This window comes from Cyprinodon variegatus, unplaced genomic scaffold (assembly GCF_000732505.1).
Source record: "Cyprinodon variegatus isolate N-32 unplaced genomic scaffold, C_variegatus-1.0 Scaffold453, whole genome shotgun sequence".
NCBI lineage: Eukaryota > Metazoa > Chordata > Actinopteri > Cyprinodontiformes > Cyprinodontidae > Cyprinodon > Cyprinodon variegatus.
Genome location: NW_015150906.1, coordinates 548,755 through 562,542, shown reverse-complemented (window position 1 = coordinate 562,542; position 13,788 = coordinate 548,755). Strand labels below are relative to the sequence as shown.

The 13,788-nt window shown below is 40.4% G+C and overlaps 2 protein-coding genes across 2 annotated transcripts in view; one reads left to right on the top strand and one right to left on the bottom strand.

Annotated features, from left to right (window-relative positions):
- The window catches only part of LOC107093917 (ATP-dependent RNA helicase DQX1-like), a 16,942-nt gene extending 6,200 nt beyond the window's left edge, over positions 1–10,742 (top strand). The window contains exons 3-11 of the mRNA XM_015389266.1: positions 1,148–1,571; positions 2,442–2,723; positions 2,804–2,903; positions 2,973–3,131; positions 3,214–3,405; positions 6,269–6,394; positions 6,467–6,657; positions 6,733–6,923; positions 9,487–10,742. Coding sequence (XP_015244752.1) covers positions 1,148–1,571; positions 2,442–2,723; positions 2,804–2,903; positions 2,973–3,131; positions 3,214–3,405; positions 6,269–6,394; positions 6,467–6,657; positions 6,733–6,923; positions 9,487–9,682 — 1,861 coding nt within the window. The 3' untranslated portion in view covers positions 9,683–10,742. The remainder of the gene's footprint in view (positions 1–1,147; positions 1,572–2,441; positions 2,724–2,803; positions 2,904–2,972; positions 3,132–3,213; positions 3,406–6,268; positions 6,395–6,466; positions 6,658–6,732; positions 6,924–9,486) is intronic.
- A 2,426-nt stretch (positions 10,743–13,168) lies between these two features.
- Positions 13,169–13,788, bottom strand: part of smyd1 (SET and MYND domain containing 1) — a 9,843-nt gene continuing 9,223 nt past the window's right edge. The window contains exons 9-10 of the mRNA XM_015389267.1: positions 13,473–13,641; positions 13,169–13,388 (exon numbers count right to left, since the gene is read on the bottom strand). Of these exons, the coding sequence (XP_015244753.1) occupies positions 13,260–13,388; positions 13,473–13,641 (298 nt within the window). The 3' untranslated portion in view covers positions 13,169–13,259. The remainder of the gene's footprint in view (positions 13,389–13,472; positions 13,642–13,788) is intronic.

The window sequence follows — 13,788 nt, the reverse complement described above, 5'->3', positions numbered from 1 at the left end:
ATAGCATTAGTACGCAGCAAAACACTAAAGTAAAACCGATTTACTGTGATGTTTTGACTCTTTAAATGGGAATTTGTATTAGTTCACTTCCTTCTAAGAATTAGTGCCCCCTTCTCTTTGTTTTATTTTTATATTTCTGATTTTCTGATTCTGTGTTTTATGTAGGGAGTTTTGCTGTTTTGGTTTGGTTAATCATTTTTTTTTATCTTTTATCAAATAGTTTAATATAACCAGTGTAGTTGATGTTTTAAAAATCTAAATTTAAGGGAAAATTTATTGAGTATTATATTTGGGGTTTTATCTTATTTTTTTTTAAGTGGCTAAAAACAACAGAGAAGCAGATTAAGGTTTAGTTTGACAGGAACTCTGTAGCTGAGGAGGAGAAAAAAGCTGCAGATTGAAGTTTAACAGCCTGCTTTGGTTATGAACACAGCATATAAAAAGATTAGCTCCTGTAGGGTAAATATTCACATTTTATTCTGCATGAAGAAGCTAAAGTTTGTCCCAAAAATATTTTCATCAGCAGCCATTAATTGCAAACTAAGTGACAATTAATTTTCCTCAGTTCAGATTTTTCAGGTAAAACATCTACTGATCTAAAAATAAGTAAAATATTCGTAGAATAAATATATTTCCCATTAATTTGAGCGAGTCAGATGATCTGCTATTGGAAGGAATGCAAATAAAAATAATGGAGTTGTTTTTTTTCTTATTTTGAAGGTGAATAATCTTATTTGATTGGCTAATTATCCTCCTTATCTTCTGCATTCATGGAAGATTCTACATATTTTCAAGAAAAATGTACTATATTATATTTCAGTGTTTGCGGTCTACAGGCTCCCTTTGGTCTCCTTGTGGAAATGTTTTAAGATATTTTCATCCTTTAAATCATTTTAAATGCATTTTTGAGCCTGAAGTGAAGCAAAAATCAAGTTAGTTCTTTAAGTCTGTCTTTAGATTAATGCTTAAATTGATTATATTCAGTGAAGCTTATCTGGCTTCTGGCCTGAGGTCACAGATGAAACTATCGGAGTTGTTTCGTTCCAGCGTTAGGCTTTTATTTTCCTTTCTGCAGGGGTGGAAAGATTACATTTTCCCCTTTCGTTTGAATCACAGCTGGTTGATTATGGATCTTTCCTCCCTGCAGGTTTGTCAGCGACACTTTGCTCCTGGAGGAGATGATGTCAGACCCCATGCTGCGGCAGTACGGCGTGGTGATCCTGGATGAGCTACAGGAGCGCACCGTCCCCACCGACGTACTGCTGGGCCTGCTGTGCGACGTCTGCCGCCAGCGGCCCGACAACTTCCGGGTGGTTCTCCTCAGCCATCCGACGCTCGCTCCGCGTCTCGCCGCCTTCCTGGGACCCGCCGTCCCTCACCTCTCCCTGGACAGCCTGGACCTGGAAGAAGGACAGGGAGCGGCAGATGGGAAGGCTTCAGGCGTGATGGATGTGATGTACCGGGAGCTTTCCTCAGGGAAGGAGCCGGTTTCCACCGCCTGCCACATGGTGCTGGATCTTCACCGCAGAGGGGAGGAGGGAGACGTGATGGTGTTTCTGGCCAGCCCTCAGGTACTTATACATGATGCCTCCTCAGATGCTGCAGGAATTTAAAATGAAACGTGATTTTTTCTTCTTCATTCGTGGAGAAGAAATCAGTTCCTGTGACCTAGAAAAGGTGAAATTAGAGCATACTGCTGTGTGAGGGCGGCTCTCCTCCTCTGTGGTTATCTGACCCTCCCTCTGGTGTCGTAGAACGCCTCTGTTCAGGTTTTGTGTTTTAAACAAAAGGAAACTGGTCCGACTGATCCAGGTTCTACTGCCTGCTCAGTTTTAAGACAAAGGGGACGGACCCAGAGGAGATCTAACTGAGACGCCTACTGATTGTTCATCCTGACATTTAGAGCAAAGATGACATTCAAATATAAAACCCCTTTTATAATAAATCCTTTATAAAAACAAATATACGCATAAAAAACGTCAATGCAGATTAAAATTCTAGGAACTATTGCCTGCACTCAAATTTGATTGTGATGTGTAAGGAAGGAATAAGGAGGTAAGGGAAGAGAGGAGGGAAGGAGGAAGGGAAACGGAGAGGAAGAAAGAAAGACATGGAGGGAGGACGGAAAGAAGAGAGCAAGTGAGAAACAAGGGAGGTAGGAAGAAAGGAAGGGAGTAAGCAAGGAAGGAAGGTCGGAATGACAAAACAAAGAACCGAAGAAGGAGGGAAGAAAACATGGAAAAGAAGGAATAAGGAAAGAAAATAGACTGAAGGGCAGAAATGGAGGGAAAAGGAAAGTAAAGAAGGTTTGGAACAGAGCAAAGCAAGGAAGAGTAGAGGGGAGTAAGGGGGGGATAAGGAAAGGAAGGAAGGAAGAATAGAAGGAATTTTTTTACAAATGAGATGTTTGAATTAATAATGTTTTTCCGTGTCTCCTACAGGAAGTAGAGGAGTGTTTGGCTCTGCTGGAGAAGGAGTGCGTGGCTCTGAGTCCTCAGCTTGGATCTCTCAGGTTGATCCCGCTCCATTCTGGACTGGGAGCTCAAACCCAGCGGGTCTATGAAGCCGATCCCGGCGCCCTGCTGAAGGAGAACGACTGCTGCGTAGGAGCGGAGGCCGGAGGCGTCAGGAGGAAGGTTATCCTCAGCGATACACTGGGAGAGGCTTCCTTCTCCCTGCGAGGGATTAGATACGTGGTGGACACCGGGTTCCAGCTGAAAACCGTGAGGGTTTGACCTCATCATTCACTGCTGGGATAAGATCCCGGTAAAAACTGATGGTTTCCTCTGTGATGGTTTTTCAGGTTTACAATCCTCAGATCCGGGCGAACTCTCAGGTCCTAAGAACCATCAGCAAACACCAGGCTGACATCAGAGCTCAGAGGGTCAACAGCCAGCTTCCTGGTAGGTCCAGAGCATCTAGGATCCAGTGTTTGATCATTCCTCACAGTCTGTCTTCTGTCTCCTGGTCAGGACTCTGCCTCCGTCTCTACTCCCAGTCCCTCTATGAGACTGGGATGGCGGAGGCTCATTGCCCCGGTGTGATGGAGGAGAACCTCAGCCACCTGGTTCTGCTGCTGAAGAGGCTGGACATCGCCGACATGGGACAGTGCAAGTTCCTGGACAGACCGGGTACGGTAAAACGCCATTCCTCTTTTGTGGTTCTCCAGTTGGTCGGTCAGGTCTTCATTATTCTTCCGTCTCTGCTGTCCAGCTCCTGAGGCTCTCATGCAGGCCTTGGAGGACCTGGATTATCTGGCGGCACTGGATGACGATGGGAATCTGTCGGAGGTGGGGATCATAATGTCAGAGCTGCCGCTGGAGCCGCTGCTGGCTAAAGCTCTGATCGCCGCCTGCGAGTATGACTGCGTGGAAGAGCTGCTGACCATCGCCGCCATGTTGACAGGTAACCCTGAACTTCAGCCGAACGCCACCTTCAGAGTCAATCCAAGGTGGTCTTCAGTATTTCTCTATAATTCGATTCCAGTAGCGACCGATTTATACATTACCGTATGAAAAGGGGCATTCAGGAGGGAAGATATGCGACGGACGTGTTTCAAGAGACGCAACTGGCACAATTTTTGATGATTCCAAAGATGACCTGTCTGGTTGTGTGGTGTTAACCAATCAGGGACTGGATTTGGCTGTGATGTAGGGTTCAGGAGCACAGTAGAGAGGACATTTCTTCTTTTTCAGCCAATCAGAGGCTAGAAGAAATGTTGACTTATGATAAAGTAAAGAACCTTCTGCTGAATAAAAAAAAGGCTTATCGAAGCATCATGTTGCTCCAGTGTTGGGTCCGTCTCCCCCTCACCGTCTCTGCCTCGGTAAGGTCCTCTCTGTCCCACATCCTCAACTACAGTTATTGGCTCTGATTTATTTATTCACCAAAGACAGATGGCGTGGTTCAGCAAGGGATGCCTGTAGATGGCATCCCAGTCTCATCTCAAGATCCCAGTCATGCAATCTGCATATATATGAGTTTCTTGCCTGTGTTGAAAAAGTTCAGGCTCAGGATTTCTTTTTGCTTTAATCATTGTCATTATCTAATTATGTCTCAGGAATCGCATTTGGTTTGCAGTGGGGATGTAAACACAACATCTGATTATTAATAGTCATAAAGGGTTTATTAGGTTAAAACCAAATAATGAACCTTAAAAGGATTTTGCTTGAGTGTTGTAGTGTTACAGCTGTCCACCAGAGGGCTTTGCCGTTCAATCTAAAACTTCACTGTTATTAAAGAGAAAGGTAATGGCAGAACTGTAGCCTGGCCAAACCGCCATTCACAATCAGAGCACAGGAGGTGGGACTTTACCATGTTTGACTCTTGGCTTCAGAATTACCCATAATGCAGCAGTGAATTTTATGCTAGCTAGTATAACAAGAAGCTAGCGACCACAACAATCCAATGTTCCAATAAAAAAGGAGTATATAGAGAGCAGACCTCATTTACTCCATCAGAAACCGTTCACTGGAGAGTTTCTTTGACGGCTAGACATGTTTCGCGGACTACAAAATTAAAAAAACAGAGTTTTTGCATCACATCTGTAGTTATCCGATTGGTTCTAACCTGATGAGGCTGACCCTGTTAGTCCCGCCTTTCAAATCGAGCTTTACCAGCCCTCTAACAGACTGAGACGCTGTTTATTTTAGTCTGGCTGGCCAAGTTAAAGCCACTATTCACACCTTGATGATTTAGACCAGCGTATGCCTGACATCTGGCAAAATCACTGGCATACGATGGAAAAGTACGTTTTGAATAAGTTATGAAGACCCTGAAACACATCGACATACGGCTAGTACGTCGGGAATTTGAGCATGCTCAATGTGATTTTTGACATACGTATATATAAGTCTTGGCCTCTAGCTTATCCAAAACCTATTAGCAACTTGTGCACAACTGATGTCTAACTTATCCAGAACTTCTCTCCAACGCATATCAACGTATTTAACATGTTCCAGACGACCACTGAATGTTTTTCTAACTTCCAGCTACTTTATAATGGCGTATTGGCAGTATTTTGGTATAAAGGGAAACCATCAGTTCTCCTCCAGACTTCATCCCCATCATAGGGTGAGGCAGAAGGTGAGAGTGATGGATCCTCCCTGCGTTCACGCCTGCTTCGACTGCACACCTGAATCTGCTGCGACTGCACACCTTTCTTTCTTTTTTCGTTTTTCTTTTCATTTATTTATTATTTTTGACTCCAGAATTACCCAAAATGCAGCAGGGATTTTTCTGCTAGCATAAAAACAAGCTGCCAACCACAACCGAGAAATGTTCCAATGAAAATGGAGAATGTAGAATATAGAGACCATGAAATGATGTGCGTTATGCATAACTTAGGCTGTCGTTGGACATAAGTTCTGGACTCGTTATGAATACGTTTATGTATAAACCCAAAATTGCAAAAAAAAAAAAGAAAGTTCAGCATATGCCAGCATTTTAGGAGACCCTGGGACGTCGGGCATATGCTGGATAAACCCTCAAGGTGTGACAGTGCCCTATCAGAGCGGACCGCTGCTAGAGTACTGGAAAAAATCGAAATCTAGCTATGTAATTTTTCTTAAAATTAGTGCATTTGTTCTTGGATTGAGGAGGTAAAAGAGACAATTTACACTTAAAATAAGAAAACACAATTGCAATGTCTAATTTGAAGTGCATATTATCTATTTATGTTATTTTAAAATAGTAAAAATAGTAAAAAATAGTAAAAATACTCATTCAGTTGGCAAAATATCTCATTTACCTACTCAAAATACAATAAATACACTTAATTTAAGACCTTTTTACTTACTTCTAGATCGTTTTTTCCAGTGCATAATTGGATCCGGACTCAGATCTAGATTATTTCCACTGCAATTGCAAGTACGAGAAAACCTTTGTTCGATCTGAAATGACTCATTTAATCATCCAAAACGTTATGGAACACATTAATTAACTGAAAAATGTTGCATAGTGTGCCTTTAACAACGATGGAGTCTTAAGATCCTTTTAAAAAAATAGAGAGTCATCAATTAGCTTTTCAAGCAGTTTGCTAAACTGGCATTAAGGTTTAGAAGAAGAACAGAGGGAATGGAAAATACGCAAAAAGGGAAAAGGAAGATGTAAAGAAAAAGAGGAGAAAATTAGGGAGGGAAACAGGTGAGGAGAGGAAAGGAGGGAAGATGAAGATATGATGAAGAATAGAATAGTAATGGAAGGAAAGGAGTGAAGCAGTTTTACGTTCGTCTTATTCTCCACTAACTCCATCGTTTTTTTTTTTCAGCTCCTTCCTGCTTCCTGTCTCCAGACCCCAGCAAAGAGGAAGCTGCCGTTTCAGTCTGGAGACCCCTGATGCACTCAGAGGGCGACCACATGACCCTCATCAACGTTTATAACGCCTTCATGGAGAGTACGTCGCCCTCCTCTTTGAACGTTTCAGCGTCTCCTGACGGACTCCTCATGTCTGTCGTTTCTCCTACAGACAACGAGGACGAGGCTTGGTGTGCCGCCAACTTCCTCAGTCACGCCGCCTTACGGCTCGCAGGGGTGATCAGGGCGGAGCTTCTGGAGGTGATGCAGAGGATAGAACTCCCCGTTTCCCCGCCTGCTTTTGGTTGTCAAGACAACTGCACGAATATCAAACGAGCGCTCATCTCAGGCTTCTTCCTCAAAGTAAGAACCCCCCTGAAGTCAAACAGAAGCCCTGCCCCCTTGCTTCATCGCTGACCATCTCCTTCTCCTCCTCAGGTGGCTCACGACGTGGACGGCTCCGGTAACTACCTCCTGCTGACTCACCGCCACGTGGCTCACCTCCATCCCTTCTCTTCGTACCGCTGTCGGCAGCCGTGTCCCAGTCCTCCCAGCTGGGTCCTCTACCACCAGTTCACCATCTCCAGGGACAACTGCATCCGCATCGCCTCAGAGGTCCACCCTCAGATGTGAGTCCAAGATCCTGCTGGCTTCATTCTAACCTGCTTGTATCTGAGTTTATTGGGTCAGAGGGTTCAGATTGGACTGGAATTAGCCGGATCTGCAGGAGGACGGCCTCATAAAGAGGTTGTCCTCCTGCAGATCCTGCAATAGTCGGATCGCTCCTGGTTCTCTGCTCCATTTAATGGTTCAGGCTGGGTTCACATCACCCTGCTCAACTTATGGAAGCAGAGTCTGGCCAAAAGTTTGGCATGAAGGAATAATAACTCACTTCTCATGTTGATGTTCATAGATTAGTTCATAGATTGAGGTTAAAAATCACATATTTTCCTTTTGCTCAGACACTAAGAATAGAATAAGAAAGTCTCTGCTGCAGTTGCCTTATTTTGGGTAAAACACTGAGAAGAACTGATCTAAAATAAATAAAAATGTTTAAATTTGTTTTTTTCCCCTTCATTTGAGGAGGTAAATATAGGAATCTGCCAATGGAAGAGGTATTTTTATTCCTTTAAGATGAGATAATTAAATATTATGCACTTAAAATTAAATAACAGAGTTGTGGGTTTTTTTTTCTAATTTTAAAGATGAATGATGTCATCCCATTGATAAATTTATCTTACTTATTGTCAGGTCTAAGCACCTAAAACATCATACATACATACAGGAATTTATTAATTTACTTTTACTCGCGAGGAGAGTAGGAAGAGACTGCAGAGTTTACAAATCTCCAACTCACTCTGCCAGTCTTCAGCTTTCTCCTCGCTATTTATTAAAGTCAGAGAGGGGTTCCCTAGTTACACAAGCTTAGGTTGCGCTAAAGGAATAGGAAACAAGAAATACAATTCAGTTTGCAGCCTCGGTGAACAGGTCAATTTGCATTTAAATGTCATGCGGTCAAATGGTCCGAGAACCTCCTGGTTTCGTTAAGCTTGAGCAATACTTCCTGATAGTTGATCTATACTGCTTGTGCAACACCGCTCTGGAACAGTAATATGTCACACATTATACATCATAGGAACAAACATTAAGTATCTTATACATAAGTATTCCAACACTTATTTGCTTGATACAAGGATATATGCACCCAAACAAATTGACTTTCTTATGTTTCTTTCTTTGTTGTTTGCATTGAACCAGACAGGATTGAAATTTATAGACAGCAGTGATTTATTTCAATTAATGAAGATAATTATGGACATCAGCTCATGTTTTGTACAGAGTAGAGTAAGGAAGAAAAATTATTATATTAGTGGGGTTCAGATCACTTTGCTATTTGAGTTATTTTTCCAGAGTAATGTTCATAATTTCTCTGTCATCTTGAAGTACTAATATTTGATGGATTTTAGTAGTTCAGTCTCAGTGTTACAAGATGAGGCTTTTTTAAGCCCTGAATAGATGTTTTTCAAAGATCAATCATTTTTTTAATGTTTTGTTTTATCCTCCTTTCGCTATTATTGCATTTAAAAAGGTAGAATCCAGATCCCACCTCTCAGTTAATCAAACTAGAAAAGTCCTCGGAAATTACAGACCTCCACCAAGCAGCGTATTTTTTCCCAAATTGTCACTTACATATATAGCTGAAACTCACACATGATCTGGATCGTTATCAAATCTAAATGAATTATTCCTCAGCATCAGGCGCCTCTGGTAAAAAGAAATCCTTATAATCTGTTCATAGGTTTTCAATTGATCCTGCTAACATACAGACAACATTCCCTTTTCTTTTTTCTTTTTTTTTGTCTTCGGATGATGATGGTGTCAATAGTCACTGCTGAAACTCTCTGATTTAGTGAGAAAAATATCACAATGTTAGAGAATCTTTAACAAAATATCTGTACCCACATTAAGATCTGGATCATTACCAAATTTAAATGAATTGTTCCTTTGCATGAGGGACACCTGATAAAAATGTAATTAAAATTCCCCCATAACTTTTCAAGTTGTCCTATAAACAGACCGACAGACAAAACCACACAGAAACTCCTAAAAACATAACCTCGTTTTTGAAGGTAAACATCAACACAATTAGTTATGAACATCTGCATTACATGCTTTTTGTGTCATTAGCATGCTTAAGCCACAGCTGTAGAGTACTTGCTTTTTAATTCGCACAAAAAGAAACTTTTTTCGATCAACTTTAGGTTAAACTTCTGTTTTTGAGGAGGCATATGACAAATAAAATGCCGATCCTTTGACAGTTTATCTATAGAAAAATAGCATGGATCTGAGAAACACAGTCCCAAATATATGAAAAACCTAATTTAGTGCTGTGCAATATAGCTGAAAAATGTATCACAATATCAGCCTATCATATTGATCATTAGACATTATTGATTAGAGCCTTGATTTCCTAATCTAAATAAGGATCTCATTTAAACTGTAAGCCTAACCTGAATAATAACTTATTTCACAGCTTTTACTTGATGGGTGTTAATGCTTAGATCTTTAGAAATTTGAATAACATGAAATCTTTTTGACATTATATAATTTTGTCGCTATTTTATTGATTTGGATCTAATCATTTTCCTTTCTCTATAAAGTAGTTAACAATGTTTTTTTCCTCCATGTCAGGCTTGTGGAGCTGACGCCTCAGTACTTCCTGGGAAACCTGCCAGCAAGCGATGGGAAGGAGATACTGATGGAGCTCCGGCAGAGTTTAGCGCCCCCATCAGGCGAGCTTGACTCAGTGGCAGAAGAACACAGCAGGACTCAGAAAGATGCAGAGACTCACAGTCAGTCCAGCACAGAGCTCTGTGTCGTCCAATGAGGCGTAAGAGGCGGGGCTTCTCAGAAGACCTCCTGACTGGATCCCAGTCGCTACATCGTAATCAGTTATGGTTTGAAATGTTAGTTCAGGTTTGATCCGGACTTCTGCTGGAATAAAAACACTAATTCAGGAGTTGTGAACAACTCCACGTGCCGCTGCTGAAGAACACATTCACTCTAATTCTTTTTCTATGTTGTTTTTTTAATTTAAGATTCTGCTTTAAACTCTTATTTAATGTGTGGTTTCTGTGTTTCCGTAAAGTCTATTTTTAAAGTGAAAACAACATGAAGGTTTAAAAAGTTGGGGTCTAAAAGCAATATACCGAAGCTCAGTGCTGTGTGACTTGAACTCTATGCAGACGACATCAATGTTTACTGATATCAAGCTTCTATTTTTCACCTTCCTCCCATAGTTTGGGTGTTTGGCTTTCCTACCGCGGTTTTCCTTCTGCCGTGTTGTTTTTACTAGGAAAATAAAAACAACTTTGAATAAAATGTTCATGTTTGAAATATGCAAAGTTTTTTATTCAGTTTGTTACTGCTTTATAAAGACGTTTTAGACCATCACCACACTTAGTTTTTTAAGAAAAGGATGTTTTTGAATCTTAGAATTGGACCCTCTTTTTCCTTGGAAACAGTTTTTTGTTCTTGGTTAGGTGGATCAATGCCTGGAATTCAGGTATTTCTTGAATTTGGAGACACTTTGGCTTCTAGATCTATGGACGCCGTTACAATCCAATTTCATTTTAACCGTTTTATGATTTGAATATGTTTCGGAGGTGATCTGGATCCTGGGACACCAGTTTGAACTCTTGGATACTGCTGGTTCCATAATGAATATAAAACTTGATAGATTTTAATCGATTTTAAATCGATTCCTTTACATTTTTGCAAAATAAAAGTGTAGGGAACGAGATCGATTGGTTTTATAGTGACGCGCGTGACGTTCACATTCAAATGTGCACCGTGTGCAAATGCCGACCCAAGTGACACGCCGCTCAGCAAGCTGTCCCAAATGAAGTCTGGAACCATTTTGGATTTAAAACAGCTAAAGATAATGTGCTGTATATGTGATATTAAGGTGACTTCCCACTACATTGATAATAATGGCGCCTCGCATCTCGTGCTACAGACCAACAAGATGACTTCAAGCCAGACAGCTGCAAATATAGCCGATAGGTTTAACTAAGGACATTAACAAATGGAGGCTGACCAGCAGACACCCTGTAGTTGTTAGAGACAATGCTGCAAATACAGTTTGTGCAGTGAAGATAATGCAGCTCAGGAATGTCTGCTGTGTCCTCGCCGTGTCACGTCTGCTTGCTCGTGTGAGGCTTCACTTTTTCCCTTTTCTTAAAACAAGTTTGCACTTTGTGTTTAATATGACAGGAAAAAATAAATGAGTATTTTGAAACACAGTTGAACCACTTTCATTATTGTAAAAACAGATCGAATACAAATTAATCGATTTAGAACTAGACTGCAAAAACGTTCTAGAAATAAGTAAAGATTTCCTAAATTAAGTGTATTTCCCCTCAATTTGAGCAGGTAAATGAAATTTTTAGCATTATGAGGCATTTCTGCGTAGAGCCGACTTTACCTGCCCCGTCCAGGAAGCAACTAGCTTGACGGCGCTTCGCCTGCACGGTCAGTAAATACCAGCTGTCTCTGATCAGGGACGGGTAATAAGAGGCACAACAATGATTCTGGATCAAAGTTAAGATGAAGTTGCTCTTCCATTAACATTAACTTTTCTTTTTTGCTGCTAATATCTAATTTGTAAAAAAAAAAAAAATTTATTTTTTTTTTTCGTTTTGTTCAACCTTCAGAAATAGTGTGATTTGGCCATATCATGGAATGGGTGACATAGCTTTGAATGAAAGTGTTTTTCTTCCTGGTTGGGGAAAAAAAACATATAACATAAGTTAATATAGGGCTGTAGGGAATTGTGGAATTATTTAAGGACATTGATTACTAAAATTCATCATTGCAATAAATGATCTGCTCCAGGCTTCTTTTAAAAGAACTGTTCCTGATTGGTGGCTCCTGCAACTCTGCTTATACATGAATACCAAGTGTGGTTATGAGCGATGGAGGGAGAAGGAAACAGGTAAAAAAAAGAAGCCGGGAGTAAGATTTAAAGGTGAAGGGTCACTTTAAACTCAATAAAAAGAAAGCTGCACTTCTAAGCTTCAACTGCAGCAGCTCAGCTCTCACAATGCAAGGCCGTGGGTTGGTCAGCATGGGAGATCATACCATTATGTGGAAATGGGGGTGGAGCTGAGAGGGAAGTTTGTATTATGCCTAAATAATATTATTGATAAATCAGCAGCTTCCATTTTTGAAGAATATAAATGTTTTTCTCTCTTTTTTTTTCTTTTTTTGGAACGAAAAACAAAAAAAACTCTTAAGTAATCTAAGAGTTCTGTTTAATTTAAATTGAACTATCCTTTTTAAAGAAAAAATATACTTACATCCTGAACACAATCTGCAAGGAGAGCTTTTCAAATAGCTCGCTTTTTATTTTGTTATTAAAAACAGAACTGAATCATTTCAATTTTTCCATGTGTTCCTACTAAGAGGGTTAAGCAATAAATTACTTTTTTTGTCCAATTACTTCATTATTTTTTACAATAATCGATAATTAAACTAATTGTTAGTAATTAAAGTTGTTAATTCAATTCAATTCTGTTTATTTATATAGAGCCAATTAATAACACAAGTCCTCTCAACACTTTACAGGTCACCCTAGAGTACTTATTTAGAGTTTTAAAGCCCTAAATAACTACTTTTTAGTGCTAAAACCATTATTTCATAATATATATTTATAGCTGACTTTGAAAAGGCTATAAGGAGCATGACGTAGGACCTTTAAGTATCCTTGCAGATCATTTTGACACCTTGGATCACATTTTGAATTCTTGGAAATGATGTGATACCTTGGAGGCCAGAACATTTTCATAGGGCTGGCTATTCAGAGACCAAAGAAGGGGTGGCTGAAAAATGGACGGGTCCAAACAACTTCAGGGTCCATCTACGTTAATCGGATTGTACCAGCAGGAAAATGAACAAGCACAACATCAATATTTTCCAAATAAATCACCAGATTTTCACACATATTTTTAAACCTATGCTTTTTAATTTAATAATTTATGGTCCTAAACTAAAGAGCTGGGTAGAGTTAACATAACTTCTACTCTGCTAAGAGTCGCCCTTTAACTGTTCTGTAAACATTTACCTCTAGGTTAACACGGGATTCATAGTAAGATGTGGAAACCAGAAATCAGTGATCCAATTCCTCCTAAAGTTACTCTATAAGCCTGGGGACAGAAATCTGTGCAGGTTGTCCAGGTTTCTCTGCATCAAACCTTATCCACCTGCAGCCATGTAAAGAAATGGAACAACCCAAATCTATTAGGTCAACGGTTTATATCGAAACATTTAGTGACAAATAAAACCTCCCAGAATTCTCTGGAAACATAGTTTAAATACAACACGAGTGGTTTTAGTTTTATTGCAAATATTTTCCATATTTTACAGGATGTTGTTATGGAAGTAAAATGTTAGCCTCGACTCTTTCACTGCTTGCGGAGGAAATCCTTGCTGCTTTCATCGGCAGAGCTGCTGCTGGTCATCTGCAGGTTCTTCATGTCCAAAACGTTCTCCTTCAGCGCCTTCAGCTCCAGCTCGGTCAGTGACCGCATGGACTGGAAGAACAGCAAAGCCAGATTATCATTAGAAATCTTGAAAGAACAGAACCGTGTTTTCAGAATGCACTCAACAGGAAGTACCTCCAGGTCTTTGGTGATGGAGTGGTTCGGCCCATGAGTGACTATCATGATGCGATAGGCCTTACAGATCATCTTATGTCCCACCTCCACCTGTCCTGCGTGCCAGTGAGTGACCCCCGCCCTCATCAGGGCCAAACCCAACTGGGGGTAATAAGGGGGATACAACTTCCTGTGTGGTGGGGGGGCAAAGCTCATGTTAAATCACAATCAGACTTTTGGAAACATCTTTTCAGGTTGTTAAAGGAGAAGTCTGGTCATATTCAGAATCCAAACCTCTGAAAATACTTTTATTACATACTGTTCAACAGCCTACATT